General features: G+C 42.5%; 1 protein-coding gene across 1 annotated transcript in view; it reads left to right on the forward strand.

The window, feature by feature from the left end:
• The first annotated feature begins 267 nt into the window (after positions 1–267).
• Positions 268–16331, forward strand: part of LOC123374539 (guanylate cyclase 2G-like) — a 40884-nt gene continuing 24820 nt past the window's right edge. The window contains exons 1-8 of the mRNA XM_045024607.1: positions 268–639; positions 5346–5694; positions 10662–10765; positions 11038–11223; positions 11781–11925; positions 13153–13288; positions 14139–14242; positions 15066–15229. Of these exons, the coding sequence (XP_044880542.1) occupies positions 268–639; positions 5346–5694; positions 10662–10765; positions 11038–11223; positions 11781–11925; positions 13153–13288; positions 14139–14242; positions 15066–15229 (1560 nt within the window). The remainder of the gene's footprint in view (positions 640–5345; positions 5695–10661; positions 10766–11037; positions 11224–11780; positions 11926–13152; positions 13289–14138; positions 14243–15065; positions 15230–16331) is intronic.

Consider the following 16331-nt stretch of genomic DNA (forward strand, 5'->3'; position numbering starts at 1 on the left):
ATGAACGGAAAGCTGTCAAATATTTGAACAGACTTGAGCTGTAGCACCAAGTCCAAAGTAAGGATCCTACTGAAAGGATAGACTGCAAAATGCTCTGGAGAGTAAGGGTTCAGTTAATTAGCATTGTTTAATTAAAATCAGGTCACAGGCAAAGGAGCTGGTGCTGTCATTAGAGCCAATAGTATAAGTAGCACTAAGAGCAGGAGGAAAGTGAAATCTTCCAAATTGCTGATGTGCTGCTAGTTAAGGGACAGCATGGATCTCGGAATGGGTCCTTGTTACATACTGAGGCTCATTCTTAATTTGATTCCTATCCACCACGCTACCATAATAACACTTATTGCTGTGGTCTTTGCTAATGCTTTAGATCGTGGACTGGAAACGTCTAAACTTATTGTGGCATTTCAAGCTCCTTGGAATGCTTCCCACCCACATAGTGCCCAAAAGCTGGGCTCAGCTATCCAGATTGCCATTGATAAAGTCAATTCAGACCCATCTTACCTGGGTAACTACACCTTGGATTTTGTTTATGCTGATTGTGGCTGTGATGCCAAGAAGTCCGTCAATGCTTTCATCAATCAGGTTCAGAAGGAGAACGTTTCAGCCCTGTTTGGACCTGTCTGCTCAGAAGCAGCTGAGGTAGAGTATGACTTCCCGCCACTTTCTCTCTCCTGGTCCTGCTGCTCTGTGTACTGTATGTATTTCTGCTTTCATTGTGAGTTGACTAATTCAGGGAGTTGTGTTTGATCTATAAATCTCTTAATGGGCTATCTTAAAGATGTGAATTCAGTGCTGGGCTTGAGTTAACAGCTGCTTGTGGAAAGTGGCAGCTGGGAAGATGTTTCCCCTGAATTCTTCTCAACTCTGGAACTTGCTTTCTTCATCCTCGGTCTGATACAGCCTGAGATTGCTGGCTTTCAGAGCATTCTGCAAGGCTGATCTCCTTTCACAGGCTTTTGTGGAGGGATGTGTTGAGGGGGAGAATGTTATTAGTTCTGTTAGGCAGGGAACATTTTAGTTGTGCTGTCAGTCTAAAAGTCTCAGATGTATTTTGGTTTGCATGTGTACTTAGATCTTAGGGCACAGAGTACAAATCAAGGGAACAAATAAAATTAAGATATATGCTCCTTGTTTCAATATTTTACTATGTTTAGAAATTAGATCTAATGACACTATCATTGCTAGGATCACCCTTCTTACTTTGGCTGAATGCTGGTATGTTGTTTTCCTTTCCCCCAATCTTCTGGTCTCTCCAGAGTGCTTCAAAATTAAATGCCAATGTAAATCCATTCACTGTTTCCCTTTACACTCTAAAAGCCGATTCACCCAGGCCAGCTGATTCATGTACGTTCTCCCTTTCCAGGAGTTCCTTTGCCTGATGTTCACCTCTGCAGCCCTCAGCATGTAGATTTCCACCTGTAAAAAACAGCTGCCTTGAAACACAGCTTACCACAAAAATTCTTATCTTCAGACACTGCCCACTTTCAGTAGAGTATCCGTAGGTGGTTGTTTGTGTAATCTCCCTGAAACTCTGTTGTTAGCCTCTCTCTTCCACTTCACTACTCAGTGTGCTTACTCACACACCTGTTATACTTGTGATAATAAGAATAGTTCACTCTCAGGGCTAGTCTACACTTACCAGCCGGGTCGACGCGGTGAGTTCGACTTCTCGGAGTTCGAACTATCGCGTCTAATCTGGACGCGATAGTTCGAACTCCGGAAGCGCCGCGGTCGACTCCGGTACTCCACCACTGCAAACGGCGGTGGCGGAGTCGACCTTGGAGCCGCGGACTTCGATTCCGCGGCGTCTGGACGGGTGAGTAGTTCGAACTAGGGTACTTCGAATTCAGCTACGCTATTCACGTAGCTGAATTTGCGTACCCTAGTTCGACCCCGCTTCTTAGTGTGGACCAGCCCTTATATACTGCCTTCCCCTTAGCTGTTTACCCAGCCTACACACAGAGCTTTCTAATACAGATATACAGCCCTAATGGGGAACAGCCCGCTAGTGAGCCCAGCAAGTGAGAAAACTCAGGACGGGGTGGGAGGTAATAGGAGCCTATATAAGAAAAAGACCCCAAAATTGGGACTGTCCCTATAAAATCGGGACATCTGGTCACCCTACAGCCCGCCAACCAGTTCTGTACCTTCAGGCACTCGCTACGCTGAGTAATGTGCGTGTAGTTATGTTTGCAACCTAATTTCCACTATACGTTTTCGTGCCTCCTTGTAAACACCACAAAAAAAGTTGTATTGGCATTGAAACTGGTGGATTAGATTTTGGGTCCAAGATGGAATTTTCCTATGAAACTCAAAATGATGTAAAGAAGAGATTTTTTTGAATGACGGCACCCTAAAATTAGAGACCCACACCAGTCCAGATCTAAAATGTTCATTAAAGCCCATGTAAACAGTTAATAACCTTTTAATTGGCAATCTCACTGGGGACTGTGAGCCACAGCGATCTTTGTATAATGCATCAGATGATGGGCTTCCATTTAAAATCGCCTCCCTCCCCCTCCCCCGCAGCTCTCTCCCTTTTCCTTGCAGAGAGAGACTTCAAAGGCCATGTCTTGATTAGGAAAATAGTTCGAGTTTTCAAACGTGTTAATTAACATAATTTTAAACAGGATTTTGCACCCAAGGTAGACAGGGCAAGTTGTGTTAATTGCTGTGTGTGTTGGATGCGGTAAACCCTAGAGGGGAGCCTTTGTATTAGCTAACACGTTTTTTTTTAAATAGGCTGTTTTCCTTGACTAGATGTGGCCAAAATGTAACCTGATTTTTAGGGAGGATTGTGAGTGGAGAAGAAAACGTTAGCCATGAAAAGTGGATGCACAGCTGTCTCTCCCCTTTGCATCATATCACAGAGGGCATGGTGTCAGGGCAATCAGCCTCATAGATGCCCATAAAGCATGCTTAGAGGTGATTTTGCAATTGCTTTTAACAATTGTATTTGCTTAATCACTTATAATTGTTTTATTTTTAATTTCTCCATGACTAACCATTCCCAAACCTAAGACAAATTCCTCATAGAAGACTAGCTGCTTTATAAGCATGGAGTATTTTTGTTCAGCCATTTCTGAGTTACTGGAACATACATCTCCTTGCTAAGAGAAAGTATGAAATGCTGGTCTGTCTGGGGCCACTAAAAGATGCAATAGCTACCTATGGAACTGTCTGCTCCAATTTTGTTACTTTTGTCTTTCCTTCTTCCCTATTTCCTCCTGTTTGTCACACACACTTGTTGCATCTTGTATCCAGTTACATAGGAACTGTCTCTTACTGTGTGTATGTACAGAGCCTAGCAGAGGGGTCGGCAACCTTTCAGAAGTGGTGTGCGGAGTCTTCATCTATTCACTCTAATTTAAGGTTTTGCGTGCCAGTAATACATTTTAGCGTTTTTAGAAGGGTCTCTTTCTATAAGTCTATAATATATAACTAAACTATTTTTGAATGTAAAGTAAATAAGGTTTTTAAAATGTTTAATAAGCTTCCTTTAAAATTAAATTAAAATGCAGAGCCCCCCGGACCAATGGCCAGGACCCGGGCAGTGTGAGTGCCAATGAAAATCAGCTCGTGTGCCACCTTTGGCACCCGTGCCATAGGTTGCCTACCCCTGGCCTAGCACAATGAGGTCCTGATCTTCGCTGGGGTCACTAGGGTGCTGTACTAATACAAATCATATATCAATGTTTCAGTAGTAAAAGTGGATTTCAGAACCAATTAGGAGTGTGTGAAAGTGGGTTACAAAGAAATTCTGGCGGAAACTCTGTCATAGCTTTAACCAAAGCTACAATAGTGATATTTACATCGAGTCTGAATAGATGCAGAGTGAATATCCTTTCAGGAGCATTGGGAGAAAATAACCCTCTCCCTTTTATTGTGCTCAGCCCTACGTGCTGCCCAACTCTTTCAAACATTTAAATTCCTTTTGTCACTGGGTAAAATATTTAATGCATGGGATAAGATATGGGAAATAAGCACCGCTCAGTAAAGGTACAGCATATGATTCAATGTAAACGACTGAATAAGGTTGTGCTTTTTTGCAGAGGACCATTGGAAAGCCTGTGCTGTGGGACTTACAGTGTTTTTTTCTTTTCCTCTGTTCACGGGTGAATTTCATCCCGTATAACCAATTCAAATATAACAGCAGTGAATCCCGACCCCACCGGATCATACGTGCAATTTCAGTTGCCCAATAATTTTAATCACGGACCCACAGTAGCAGCTCAGCAATGAGGTGATGCTGGAATGCTGTTTGAGATGTGACTCATAAAACCTACAAGGAGGCTACACTTGTGGATGTGTGTTTGTGTTATTTGTTGTTAGTGCGTTTGACTTTGTGGGCAGAGAGAAGAGCAGAAAAGCTTTCAGACTGACTTCTGCTGGCAGCCAGAATCACATGAGATGCTCACTAGAGAAAGTATTATCCCCAATTATCAATGGTATGGGTTACCTTAGCAATAGAGAAACCTACCTGGACTTTTACAGTGATCCCTATATCACCGGGACCCCTTTAATAGACTTCATTAATGAAATGTCAAACTGGCACCGCTGAACTTTCTCTTTCCACAGAATAGAGCCTGCAGCGTGAAATATTTCTGTCCTCATTTGAATTTGAAAGTGAACTTTGATTTTACCATGTTTCTGACACTTTCATGTTTTCATTCTAAGAACTTCCTAGTACTTCAGGTTTAGTACTGTGAATTCTCAAGAAAAGTGAATTTCAATCCTGATTATGCACTAATTTGAAATAGCCTGTGTTGAACAGAAACAATGCAACATGATTTATGTAAGTAACCAGCGCAGTGTGAATTTGTGTAACTTGCATAGTCATTTCTGATCTTTTGTTGTTCTGAATTTTGAGAATTATTCCTACCTTTGTAATGGACCAAACTAAGTCTCCGTATCGAACAACCACAGACATGGGGATGTCCAAAATCTTGATTTGAATCCTCATTTTGTGGCATGAGTCGAGCTCTTAGAACTTAATTTGAGGGGTGAGGGAAGAATTTGGAAAGTTGAAGTCAATGGAGTTAACCAGAGATTAATTTGGTTCATACAATATTAACTCCCAATTCTTGGGCTTTACAGAGGATAAGCTAGTTCTTCAGCTATATAGCATCATTGTTCTACAACAATATGGGGGCTTTTTCTGGTTTCACACTGGTGTAAATTGAAATTAATGGAGTGACTGTATAAAACCAGTGTGAGAGGAGAAGCAGATGCCAATAAGTCTTATTAATCAAAACGATTCACTGCTACTTATCAGTCCAACCTTTGCATTTTAAATACTGACATTAAATAATATGTCTGAAAAAACACTTTTTGTTGCCATCTAGGTTACTGGTTTGCTGGCTTCTCATTGGAATATTCCCTGGTTTGGATTTGTTGGCCAGGGTGCAAAGCTGGACAATGCAGATCTATATGACACCTACGTCAAACTTGTCTCCCCTCTGCAAAGGATAGGGGAAGTTCTGCATAAAAGTCTACAGTATTTTGGCTGGAAATATGTTGGATTATTTGGAGGTTCATCTGATGCTTCCACCGGGGAGAAAATTGACGAACTCTGGATGTCAGTCGAAAACCAACTCCAAATCAATATCACTATCACTGCTAAAGTCAGATACAACACAGAAGATCCAAGTCTCCACCAGGAAAACCTCAAGTACATATCGTCTGTTGCCAGAAGTAAGTTCCAGATTCAAAGTGTTTTATACTGGCTGGCTTTAAAGGGACTACATGTCGAACTTTGCCAAATACAGATGAATGAAAAATTACTACAACACATTACTTGTATCAATCTGGAAGCTTATCTGGTATAATTTTATTAAACCTAGTGGGCTATTAGGGTATGTCTACATTGCATACTAAGCCCAGGTTCTGACTCAGTCCAAGCCTCCCGCCGAGTATATCTTGACTCATATTTGTGTAATAACATCAGGGCCAGTGCAACCCATTAGGCGACCTAGGCGGTTGCCTAGGGCGCTAGCATTTGGGGGGCGGCATTTCGGGTCCTTCGGCGGCGACCGCGGTGCCTGGATCTTCGGCCACCGCGGTCGTCGTCGGCACTTAGGCGGAGGGAGCTGGGGCAGGGGGTGGTGGGGAGGGCCGCCTGCGGCAAGTAAGGGGGGTGGGGTGGCACGCAGGGGATCTCCCCGCCCCAGCTCACCTCTGCTCCACCTCCTCCCCTCTGCATGCTGCCCCACTCTGCTTCTCTCCCTCCCAGGCTTGCGGCGCCAAACAGCTGATTGGCGCTGCAAGCCTGGGAGGCGGGAGAAGTGGAGTGGCGACGGCATGCTCGGGGAGGAGGTGGAGCAGAGGTGAGCTGAGGTGGGGAGCTGCCGCGCGGGGGGCACCTTAGGGCGGATGGGGCGGCGGAGAGCTGCCACAGGGCTCGGGGGGAGTGGGCACAAGGTGGAAGTTTGCCTAGGGCGTGAAACATCCTTGCACCTGCCCTGAATAACATGTCAATGGGAATAGACTATGGGAGTGGATTGTGACTGTCAAATCAACCTGGCAGAACAAGAATTTTGCCCTTAGCTTGTCTCACATATGTAGGTCACAGGAAATGAGATGCACAGTGTTGCATGGAGCTTATTCATTTTTATGCTTAAGGAAAGAAACTCTATCAGGAAGCTTGAATTGACGACTACTTGGTGTATATTCTGCATTATTATTTTAGAATTATTTCTCTCTCTTTCTCTGTGTGTGTGTACATATAATTTTTTTTTCAAAAGCTCAGCTGTGAGTGAGTTAGAGGATGGTTGATATGTTCTCACTAGCTGTGGAGTAAGGCACGCAAGGCACTATAAATACGAAACATTCCTCTCTGGGTGAGATGGCAGCAGCAAGATTGTGTTAGTGTGAGTGGAACCTGGAAACCAGCTACACTGACTTAACTGGGTTCATTGTGATTTGCACAGGTCATTGTGATTTGCACAGAGCATTGTGCTAAGCACCACACAGTGTATGAACAGGAGACACTCCCTGCCCTGAAGAGTGATCCAGATAAAAACAAATGGCAAAATTTCAGAATTTCCTGAATTCCACCCTACTTAGCCACCTCTTAGCTCATTGTCTGGGGTCCCTCCCCTCCCCCACCCCTTTGCTTCACCGGGGGTGGTATGACAAAGTGGGAATTTTTTGAAATATTTTTATGAGTCCTGTTTGTGCCTCAGTGTCCCCTGTATGTTGCATTGTTACCTGGTGGGTGGAAAAAGACTGTTTGCTCTTGGGGCAGGCTAAGACACAGGTGTGAATTGTGCCTATTTGTCTAGGGCTTAGGTTCCATATCAGTGGATTTCTTGAGAAAACAATGGCAGAGCCAGTTGCCTGGTCACTGACATCTAGCAAGCAACGCCCCAGAGGGATATGAACTTCCCTGCCTCTCAGCTGGGCGGCTGAATGGGCATTTCCCCATCTCGAGAACAAAGGACTGGGTAGGGTTTAAGTGTGGGTTGTGAGAGGCAATCGGGGGCACACTTGGGGTTCTGGAGAGACGGAGCTTGAACAATGGATTTCTCTATGGCTTGGTTGGGCTCTAGGCTAACCAGAATGGACTATGCTTTAACCTTCATTCCTCTAGGCTAACCTAGGGACTTCCTATGCTGTGTTCCAGATGACTAATAAACCCCTACTGTTTTGACAGTGCTGTGTGAGGGTTATGGCACATGTTCGGAGAGGTGCATTAGTCCACGAAGAATATACAGGTCTCCATGGGGGTCCTTTTCAGTTGGACTCACTGAACAGAGCTCATGGTGTGAAGCAGGAGTGCTGCCGGCCCAGAGCTCCAGTTTAAGGAGGCAGTGAAGCCATGTAGCTTACCCTGGAGGGATGTGTGAGATCCCTTGGGGGGCTGGCTTACTGAAAGAGTTCCTTCTAGAGACTGTCCCAAATCTGGGGCCTTAGCAGTGATCCTGTGGATCCGTGACAGATCGCAACCCCATTCACCTGCTTGTCTGCATCTTCCACACACACGTTCTTCCATGCTGTCCACAGAACACTCTCCCACTCTGTGGGCATCCTTCTCCACGCTAAGGGCTTGTCTACGCTACAGTGTCAGCTGTTGACTTATCGCAGCGAAGACACCGTGGTAAGTAGATCTAAGTACGTCGACTTCAGCTACACTATTTACGTAGCTGAAGTTGCATATCTTAGATCGACCCCGCGTGGTAGTGTAGATGAGCCCTGAGCCACTCAGGGCTCAGCCTGATTGTTCGGGCTGCACACATGCAGGGACTGGCCCATAGGACTACATAAAGCACTTGAATCACGCAAGGTGTTCCAGTTGCTCATAAAAATAGAGAAAGCTCTCTCCCTGCCATTCAATGGACACCATCTCCTTCCCATCACGCTGCTGACAATGTGTGTCAGTATTCCCTGGTGGCACAGTTACACAGGTCAGCTTTCTGCATTCATGAAAACTCGGCCTATGGACACAACTTTTCCAAATCTGGTCACAGGTGAGAGGAGAAGACAACCTGTCCAAAACAAATTAATTGACCTGTTAACTAGAGCTGGCCAAAAATATTTCATCAAGCATTTTTGTGAACAAGTTTAATTTTGGTCAACGTTTCCTACATTTTCAACACCCACAGCACCAACAAACCCCAAACATTTTCTGTTAAAAAGCAAAACACAATTTGGTTTTTATTAAAACTATTGGGTTTTGATAATCTTTTTGTTTTCAAAAACTAAATTTTATTAAAAACAGTTTTTGAAATCACACAGCTTTTTATTTTTTTGGTTGAAAAACATAATAAAGTTTGGGAAAAAATAATGTTTTAAATATTTCCACTAAAACAATGGAAGACCTTTGTTGTATTACTGTAAGTATGTGATCAAGGTTCTTCTTGATCCTTATTATACAGAAACCTAATCCGGTTTAAAAGCTGTTTGCTGTGGCAGTGCACAATTCGGAAGCAAAATGCTTGTGTGCTCATTAGAACGTCAGTATCCAAATGTTCGGGTAGATGAGAATTATTTCACAACAGCACATGGTTTAGCTCTGCAGCAAGCAGCAGGTTTTGCCTGTTGCTTGCAGCTACAATACGATTTTTTTTTCCGCTTGTGTTTTGAAAGGCGTGATTACAGAAAGCTTTTCCTTATATTTAGCCTTCACACCCTTCCCTTATTAGCACATCATCTTTAAGGAGAAGTGAAGAAAGATATTAACTCAAATAAACATGTTACATCAGAAAACCGAGGAAGCTGAATATAATTGCTGTGCCCAATTGCAATGTTAGCTACAGACCCCAGCTGGGTCATTTCCATTCACTCCTAGGCTCATGAGAAGCTGATCTTTGACAGTCCTACTGACTTTCTCTTTGGCACCTACAGCATCTTGAAATTGTGTTCTGATTTTCCCTTTGTAACTAGATGAGAATGACAAGATACAGCATAAGGATTTTGCTCTACTTGTTGAAGATTAGTTTGTTGCTCTTACTACATGGAAAATATCCACATGTGAAACTGACAGTACAATAAATCTCTCCTACAAATGCCATTCTATGACACCAAAGTTAGCACTTCAGAAGACAAGAATACAAGGCCGACTAGAACCTATTGCCCCTTTTTGAGCTGCATAGGCGATACGTGGCATAAGTCAGAGGAACTATTCTGAAGAGCAAAGGATCAGAAGAGGGGAAGAATTCCTCTGATCCGTTGCAGAGGTTCATCTGACTGTTTAGGGCCATGCCAATACAAACCAGTGCAGAGGGGGAAGAGATAATGTGTACCTCATAAAGAGCAGAAGGAATTGGGGTTGTTACTTTCTCTTACTGCCAGAGAGAACATTTTGTTACTCTTTTCCAACTGACACAAGTTAGTTAAAGGTCAGAAAGTCAGGGTGGTGAAGGCAGGAATCCAGAATTTCAAAACAAAAAAATAACTTTCTTTTTTCTTCTCAGGAATTTTTGTTTAAAAATATTGCAAATAAAAAAAATGTCTTTGATAATTTTTTCCACATATTTTTATTTTGTATTGAAACCCTCCTTGACTAAAAATAAACAATTAAATAAATAAAAACAACAAAACAAAACAAAACAAAAACACTTTTTGTGAGGAAATGTATTGACCCTCTCAAATTGCCACTTGCCGGTGACCTACATCTCCAGATGTTTCATGGCTGTCTTTGGTTGCTGCCATGTGTCTATTGATGGGAATGTACCACTCAGTGGGTTTTGAGCTACACAGTGGGTTTGCTATTTTTTTTCTGGAGTAAATTACTACAGATTTTTCTACCTCTCTACTGTGTAGCAGAGAGACGCATGTGACCCTGGCAACCCTTATTCATAACAGTTACCCTTTCTCACATGACAAATCACATTGACTTCAATGGGACTACTCACATGAGTAAGTAGTGGGTAAAGTGTGTAGGATCCTCGTTCCTTACTTTCTAGCTACCACTGAAAGCCCCAGTGAGCCATGCATGTTTCATTTACACAGGTTCATGACAAAGAGCTTTCGACTGACATTGGTCCGTGCTGGCTAAAGCAATAAATATGTTCAATGTGTAATCATGAGCCATGTAATTTAACTCAGCTTTTTAAAAATCATCCTAATGTTGATTGGCAGCTCTGATTGTCTTGTCCATTTTTTTTAATTTGGTGAATGGATGGGGAGCAAATGACTAAACACACCTTTTTCTCTTGCAGTTATTGTTTTAATCTGCAGCTCTTCGGATGTCAGGTCTATTATGGTAGAGGCCAAACTTCTAGGGCTGGTGAATGGGGAATTTGTGTTCTTCGTTTTGCAGCAGGTCAGTGGCAACCTGGCGAGTATTGCTCCAAGTTGGTTTATTAGCACTTGTTTTTATCAATCTGAAACTTGTCACCAGCAGAGAATTGACATTAAAAATGTTGTAGCAAGAAATCTTTATCAACCAACGTACAGTAAAGATGGCCCTGACTCTGCACCTGTCTGTGCTAGCAGATCACAGTTCAAGCCCAAGCTCAATAACTGCACTTTGAACTAAGAGCACCATCACTTTAAGTCACTTGCTTGTACCCTCAACTCATCTTTCTCTTTCAGGACAATTTTTTGAAAGAGGCACTAAGCAGAGAGAAGAACAGCAGTGTGCTTGAAGCCTACCAGCCAGTGTTTCTGATTTCCCTCAACCCTTATGGAGGATACACTATGTATTCAGATTTTCTGAAGCAGGTCCATGAAAAACTGAAGGGACAGCCATTTTACAGCTCACTTTCTTCAGAAGAAGAGGTTTGATATGGTCCTAATTGCTGCACATGTGGCCACTGGGTTCAATTCAGACCAAGGGCCATCTCCCTCTTGTGCAACTTGTGTGTGTAGTTCTGTTGATTCCACCAGGAGTACTTACTTGAATGAGGTGGCCTGAGATCAGAAACACATGTGGGTCACCCATTTATTGATTGTCAGTGGGTGGTGATGATATTGCCAGTTAAGTAGAAGGGTGACTTGAACCATTTCTATAGAGATTTTCCTTCACTTTCATGCTGTCCTATCTGGACAGTGATTCTGGTTGCTTTTCTATACAGAGGATCAAATTCGTATGTAGACACAGCTCCAATTGCAGTCAATGGAAAATTGCACCTGCTTATTCCAGGGCTGAATTTGGCTCAGAAATTCACTGTTGACTTTGTCCCAGGGTTTAGTATCAATCCTATAAGGTTTATATGAAAATGATCCAGCAAATTTTGTAAGCAAACCCTATATTCATTCTCTAGAGAGAAGGCCCTTCTGTCTAAGTCCTTTATCTCTGGAGCTGCAACATTGCTTTTCCATTTTGCGCTTTTCAGGTGAGTTCTTACTCTGCCTACCTGCACGATGCAGTCCTGCTTTATGCCTTGTCCGTAAGGGAAATGTTAAAAGAAGGGAAAGATATCAGCGATGGACGGGCACTTGTCAACACTTTGAAAGGCTACAACAAAACCCGTTTGTATGGTAAGTTGCGGATGGGGAGATTTGTCAATCACATGCAACTGACTGAAACTAAGCCTCTCATGAGTTAGCACACTTCTGATTGTCTTAGAGGGAAGATTTTCTTGATTTGCTCTGGACAGTGTGCAAAGTAACATCTTAGTTCAAATTAATCCTTTTTTCTAAAAAAACCCCCCATTTTTAAATACTGATGAATTGTAGAAGGTTTGCAAAGGTGTGTAAGGTTGGATTCTGCTCTCAGTTATCGGAGTGTAAATCCAGAGGAACTCAATCCAGAGAACTAGAACTATTATCCAATTTATTTATTTTTTGCAAAAATGGTGGCTTGCTTGTACCCATTCATTTTTCTTTTCTTTTTATACCTTAGCAAAACACCAGCTCTTAGCAACCCCCATGTCTGTCATTTAAAAACAAACAAACAAACAAAGAGTTTTAGTGCTGGCCAAGGTGTGCTTCCCATGTTCCCCTTTTTGCAGAAATGGCAATGAAGCATTATTGTGCTGGGGTTTATCAAAACAAATACCAAGAAAGTAAGGAAGGGGTGTAGGTGGGCACTACATACCCAGAGCTGCTTTAGTTAGAACTGTTTCTTGTCTGTATAAACTGTTTGTTTCCAAAACTGCTTTGAAATTTTTTAACTTTGAAAAATGTTGACCAGCTCCATAGTTAGCAGGGTGTCGTCTTCTATTGAAAATGGGTCCCTGAAGCTTACTTGGGCACCAGACAACTTCAGCTCCAGTTCACTCTTGGTGCAAATCAGGTTCCTGGTTCCCCTCCAGTTCCCTTTGAGTTGGGCAGCTCTCCCAGTCCTACTGCAGCCCCTGGCTTCTCTGGAAAGGCTTTAGCTTTAGCCTTTCCCGAGAAAAGTCCTGCCCCACTCCTGAACTGACAACTCCTTCCCCCTTGGTTGAAAGGGTTCCAAAGCCCTCCTTCAAGGGCCAGTGCTGCAATTCAAGCAGGCTTCTCTGGTCCACCAGTCCTCAGGTTCTTGAACTCCTACACTTCCTCCCTTTGGTTCCAGGGCTCCACAGCCCTCCTTCTTAGGTCTATGCTATGGTTCAGGCAGGCTCACTAGGCGGGTGCCTGGCTTGTGCTTAGCTGGGTGTCAGCTCCCTACCACCACCAGCCTGTTAGCTACTAATGCTAAAGAAGGAACATGGAATTAACCTTGATCCAAAAAAAGCCCAGCAGTGTTGAGTGAGTATGCGATGTACTCTTTTATCTTTCCAGGGGTTACTGGCCTGGTGTATATGGATGAATCAGGTGAGAGGTGGATGGATTACTCTGTATATTGTCTGCAGAAAGCTGGGAATTCATCACAGTTTATTCCTATTCTTAATTATGATGTCGAGAGAAAAACAATCAGGTACTGTGGGTAATATTTTTCAGTGAAAATACAAAAGCTTTAGAAAACCTGACCTATAAGGAAAGGTAAAAAACAGGGCATGTTTTGTCTTGAGAAAAGAAGACTGAGAGAAGCCTGTGATCAATTGTTCTCCATGTCCACTGCAGGTAGGACAAGAAGTAAAGGGCTTAATCTACAGCAAGGGAGCTTTAGGTTAGATCAGGGTTTCTCAAACTGGGGTCGCCGCTTGTGTAGGGAAAGCTCCTGGTGGGCCGGGCTGGTTTGTTTACCTGCCCCTTCCACAGGTCCAGCCAATCACAGCTCCCACTGGCCACGGATCACCGCTGCAGGCCAATGGGGGCTGCTGGAAGTGGCAGCCAGTAAGTCCCTCAGCCCGCGCCGCTTCCAGTAGCTCCCATTGGCCTGGAGCAATGAACCGCGGCCAGTGGGAGCTGCGATTGGCTGAACCTGAGGATGGGGCAGGTAAACAAATTGGCCCAGCCCGCCAGGGGCTTTCCCTACACAAGCGGCGATCCCAGTTTGAGAAACACTGGGTTAGATATTAGGAAAAACTTTCTAACTACTATATATGGATAGTTAAGCTCTGGAATAGGCTTCCAAGGGAGTTTAAAAAACTCTTGCAGAAAATCAGAAATTTTTGATCAAAACATTTCAAAAGGATTTTTTTTCTGATAGAAATTTATGTGTGTGTGTGGGGCGGGAGAGGGGGGAATCACATTTTCCGATCAGTTCTAGAATTTATGAGCTTTAGAAATGATGCCAATTTTGAGTTCCCCGTTGGAAAATAACTTTAGGAATGGAGAAAAGGTAATAGAAATGGGCACTTACATTTATCCGTCTCCATCTCTAGCCCAACCATGGAAATTGCCTACATCAGCTGGCTGGCTGCCTTTCCTCCCAAAGACAGACCGTACTGTGGGTTTTATAACGAACAGTGTAAAACTTCAGTTATAAGTGAGTATGGTCATACTTAATGAGATCAGCACTCTTGGGCACAGGGGAAGGGGAAAGAGACAAAGGAAATACTTTGCTGCTATTTAGCATCTTTCATTCAAAGATCAAAGAAGCTTTTTATAAACATTAATGAAATCTCACAATACCTCAGAAAAGAAGAAACTTTGTGAGCGTGTCTACACTAGACCATCCTCATTTTATAGGGAAATTGAGGCAAAGAGAGGCTGAGACTTAGGACCAAGATTTTAAAAAATGGGTACTTAAATGTACATACCTAAATCCATATTTATGCACTTAAATAAGTAAAGCTATTGTGTGCTCAGACTTCTGAAAATTAGGCTATTATTTAGGTGTCAGTACTACATCCATATTTAGGCTTTTTTTTTTTAAATGTAGGCTAATATTTGAAAAGGTGTCTGCTAATCTTTGGGAATTTCCATTTTGGGGGTTCACAACTAGTGACACTTAGGGCTGATTTTCACAAGTGGTGAGCACCGACGTCTCCAGTTGAAGCCAGTATGAGCAGTGAGTAATCCGCGTCTCTGAAAGTCAGGAGGAGGGGTGGCTATGTAGGAAATGTTAGAAGGGCATTATTCCGCTGGATTCTCCACAAGGAGCCAATTAAACTGGGGTTCCAGCTGTTTTATGCTGCCTGAATGGTGCAAAGCCCCTGGATTGGAACCAGGGATCAAGCAAGCATATGATATCAATATGAAGCAAGGTGACAACTTACTCCTGAAAAAAATCACCTGTTTGATTGTGCCATCAAGATTTTTCTCCGCCTCCATATAGCTGGGGATGATCTGTATCATGTCTTTAACAGGTACACCAGTGACCGTTCTGATTGTCGTCCTGTTGGTAACAGTCTCAGGAGCTGCCAGCATAATGGTGTTTTTAAAGATCCAGGAAAGGAAGCTGCAAAAGCAAATGGATGACATCTGGTGGAAAATAAACTACAATGATATTATTATGCTTAAAGATCATAAGGTAAAGCAAGACCTTGAAGTACCAGGAATCACGCCAGTTATAAATGATACTCTGAGAGAAGGGATCCATAAGTTTGTCATCATTTTAGCAATTAACCATGCTTTTGTCATGAAGTTGAAGAAATTTACTTACAGCAAAGTACATAAGCATGTCCTTACTTTAAGCGCTTAAGTAGTTTTATTTAAATCAGTAGGCCTATTCTTATGCTTGAAGTTAGTGCAGTATCAGGGCCTAAGAAGTTAATGGGTCAAACCATGCCCTGGGTTACGCTGATGGAATCTGGAGTGATTACTTTGCAGCAGTAGATGCTCAGTACAGGACCGGATCCTTATACTGTGTTGATCTGATCTGTGTTGCCTGGCAGTGTTATGTCAGGTACACTTTTTCCCAATGATTTCTAAAACATTTTCTCAGCATATTACTCACTAATGGGTGAAATTCACTGCTATCCAGAGGAGCAATACAAGGCATATTCAGCACAACAGTTCTACTTAAACCTTAGTTGAAAATTGTTTGGAGAGGGCTCATATTAGCCATATGTCAACCCTGGACATAACCTTCAGGGCTTAAATATAGACCTTTATGAATACCGATTTTTTCAGTTCACTGGCTGAACAGAAAAATAAAAAAAAAATGTCAGGTTAGTCGGAAATGATTGTTCTCAATCTTTTTCAGAGAACTGAAAAAGTAAAAAAAAATTCATTTTAAAACATGTTTTCATGATTTTATTAAAAGTAAAATTGAGGGAAATGCCAGAATGAAATATTTTTCCAAAACGAAAAGTCAAAACATTTCGTTTCAGAAATTCCAAAATTGAACTGTTTTGACGTTTCTGAATTATTATTTTTTTGACTGGAACAATTAGCCAAAATTGATCTGAATTTGTGAATTGTTTTGATCAACCCAAATCTGCATTTTTTTGTGTGGGGGAAAAAACCAACTATTTCTCATGAAATTTTTTTGCCCATTTCTATTTATGTGGGTCATATACTTTGTGCTGGTCCTCTGTATAAGAGTGAAGCCCAAGTGTATGTGATTTCCTTCTACATAGGTTTGGAAGGCATCTTGCTTGTCATTACCAGTGTTTTGTCTTTATCATTTA

Source organism: Mauremys mutica, chromosome 7 (assembly GCF_020497125.1).
Source record: "Mauremys mutica isolate MM-2020 ecotype Southern chromosome 7, ASM2049712v1, whole genome shotgun sequence".
Lineage (NCBI taxonomy): Eukaryota > Metazoa > Chordata > Testudines > Geoemydidae > Mauremys > Mauremys mutica.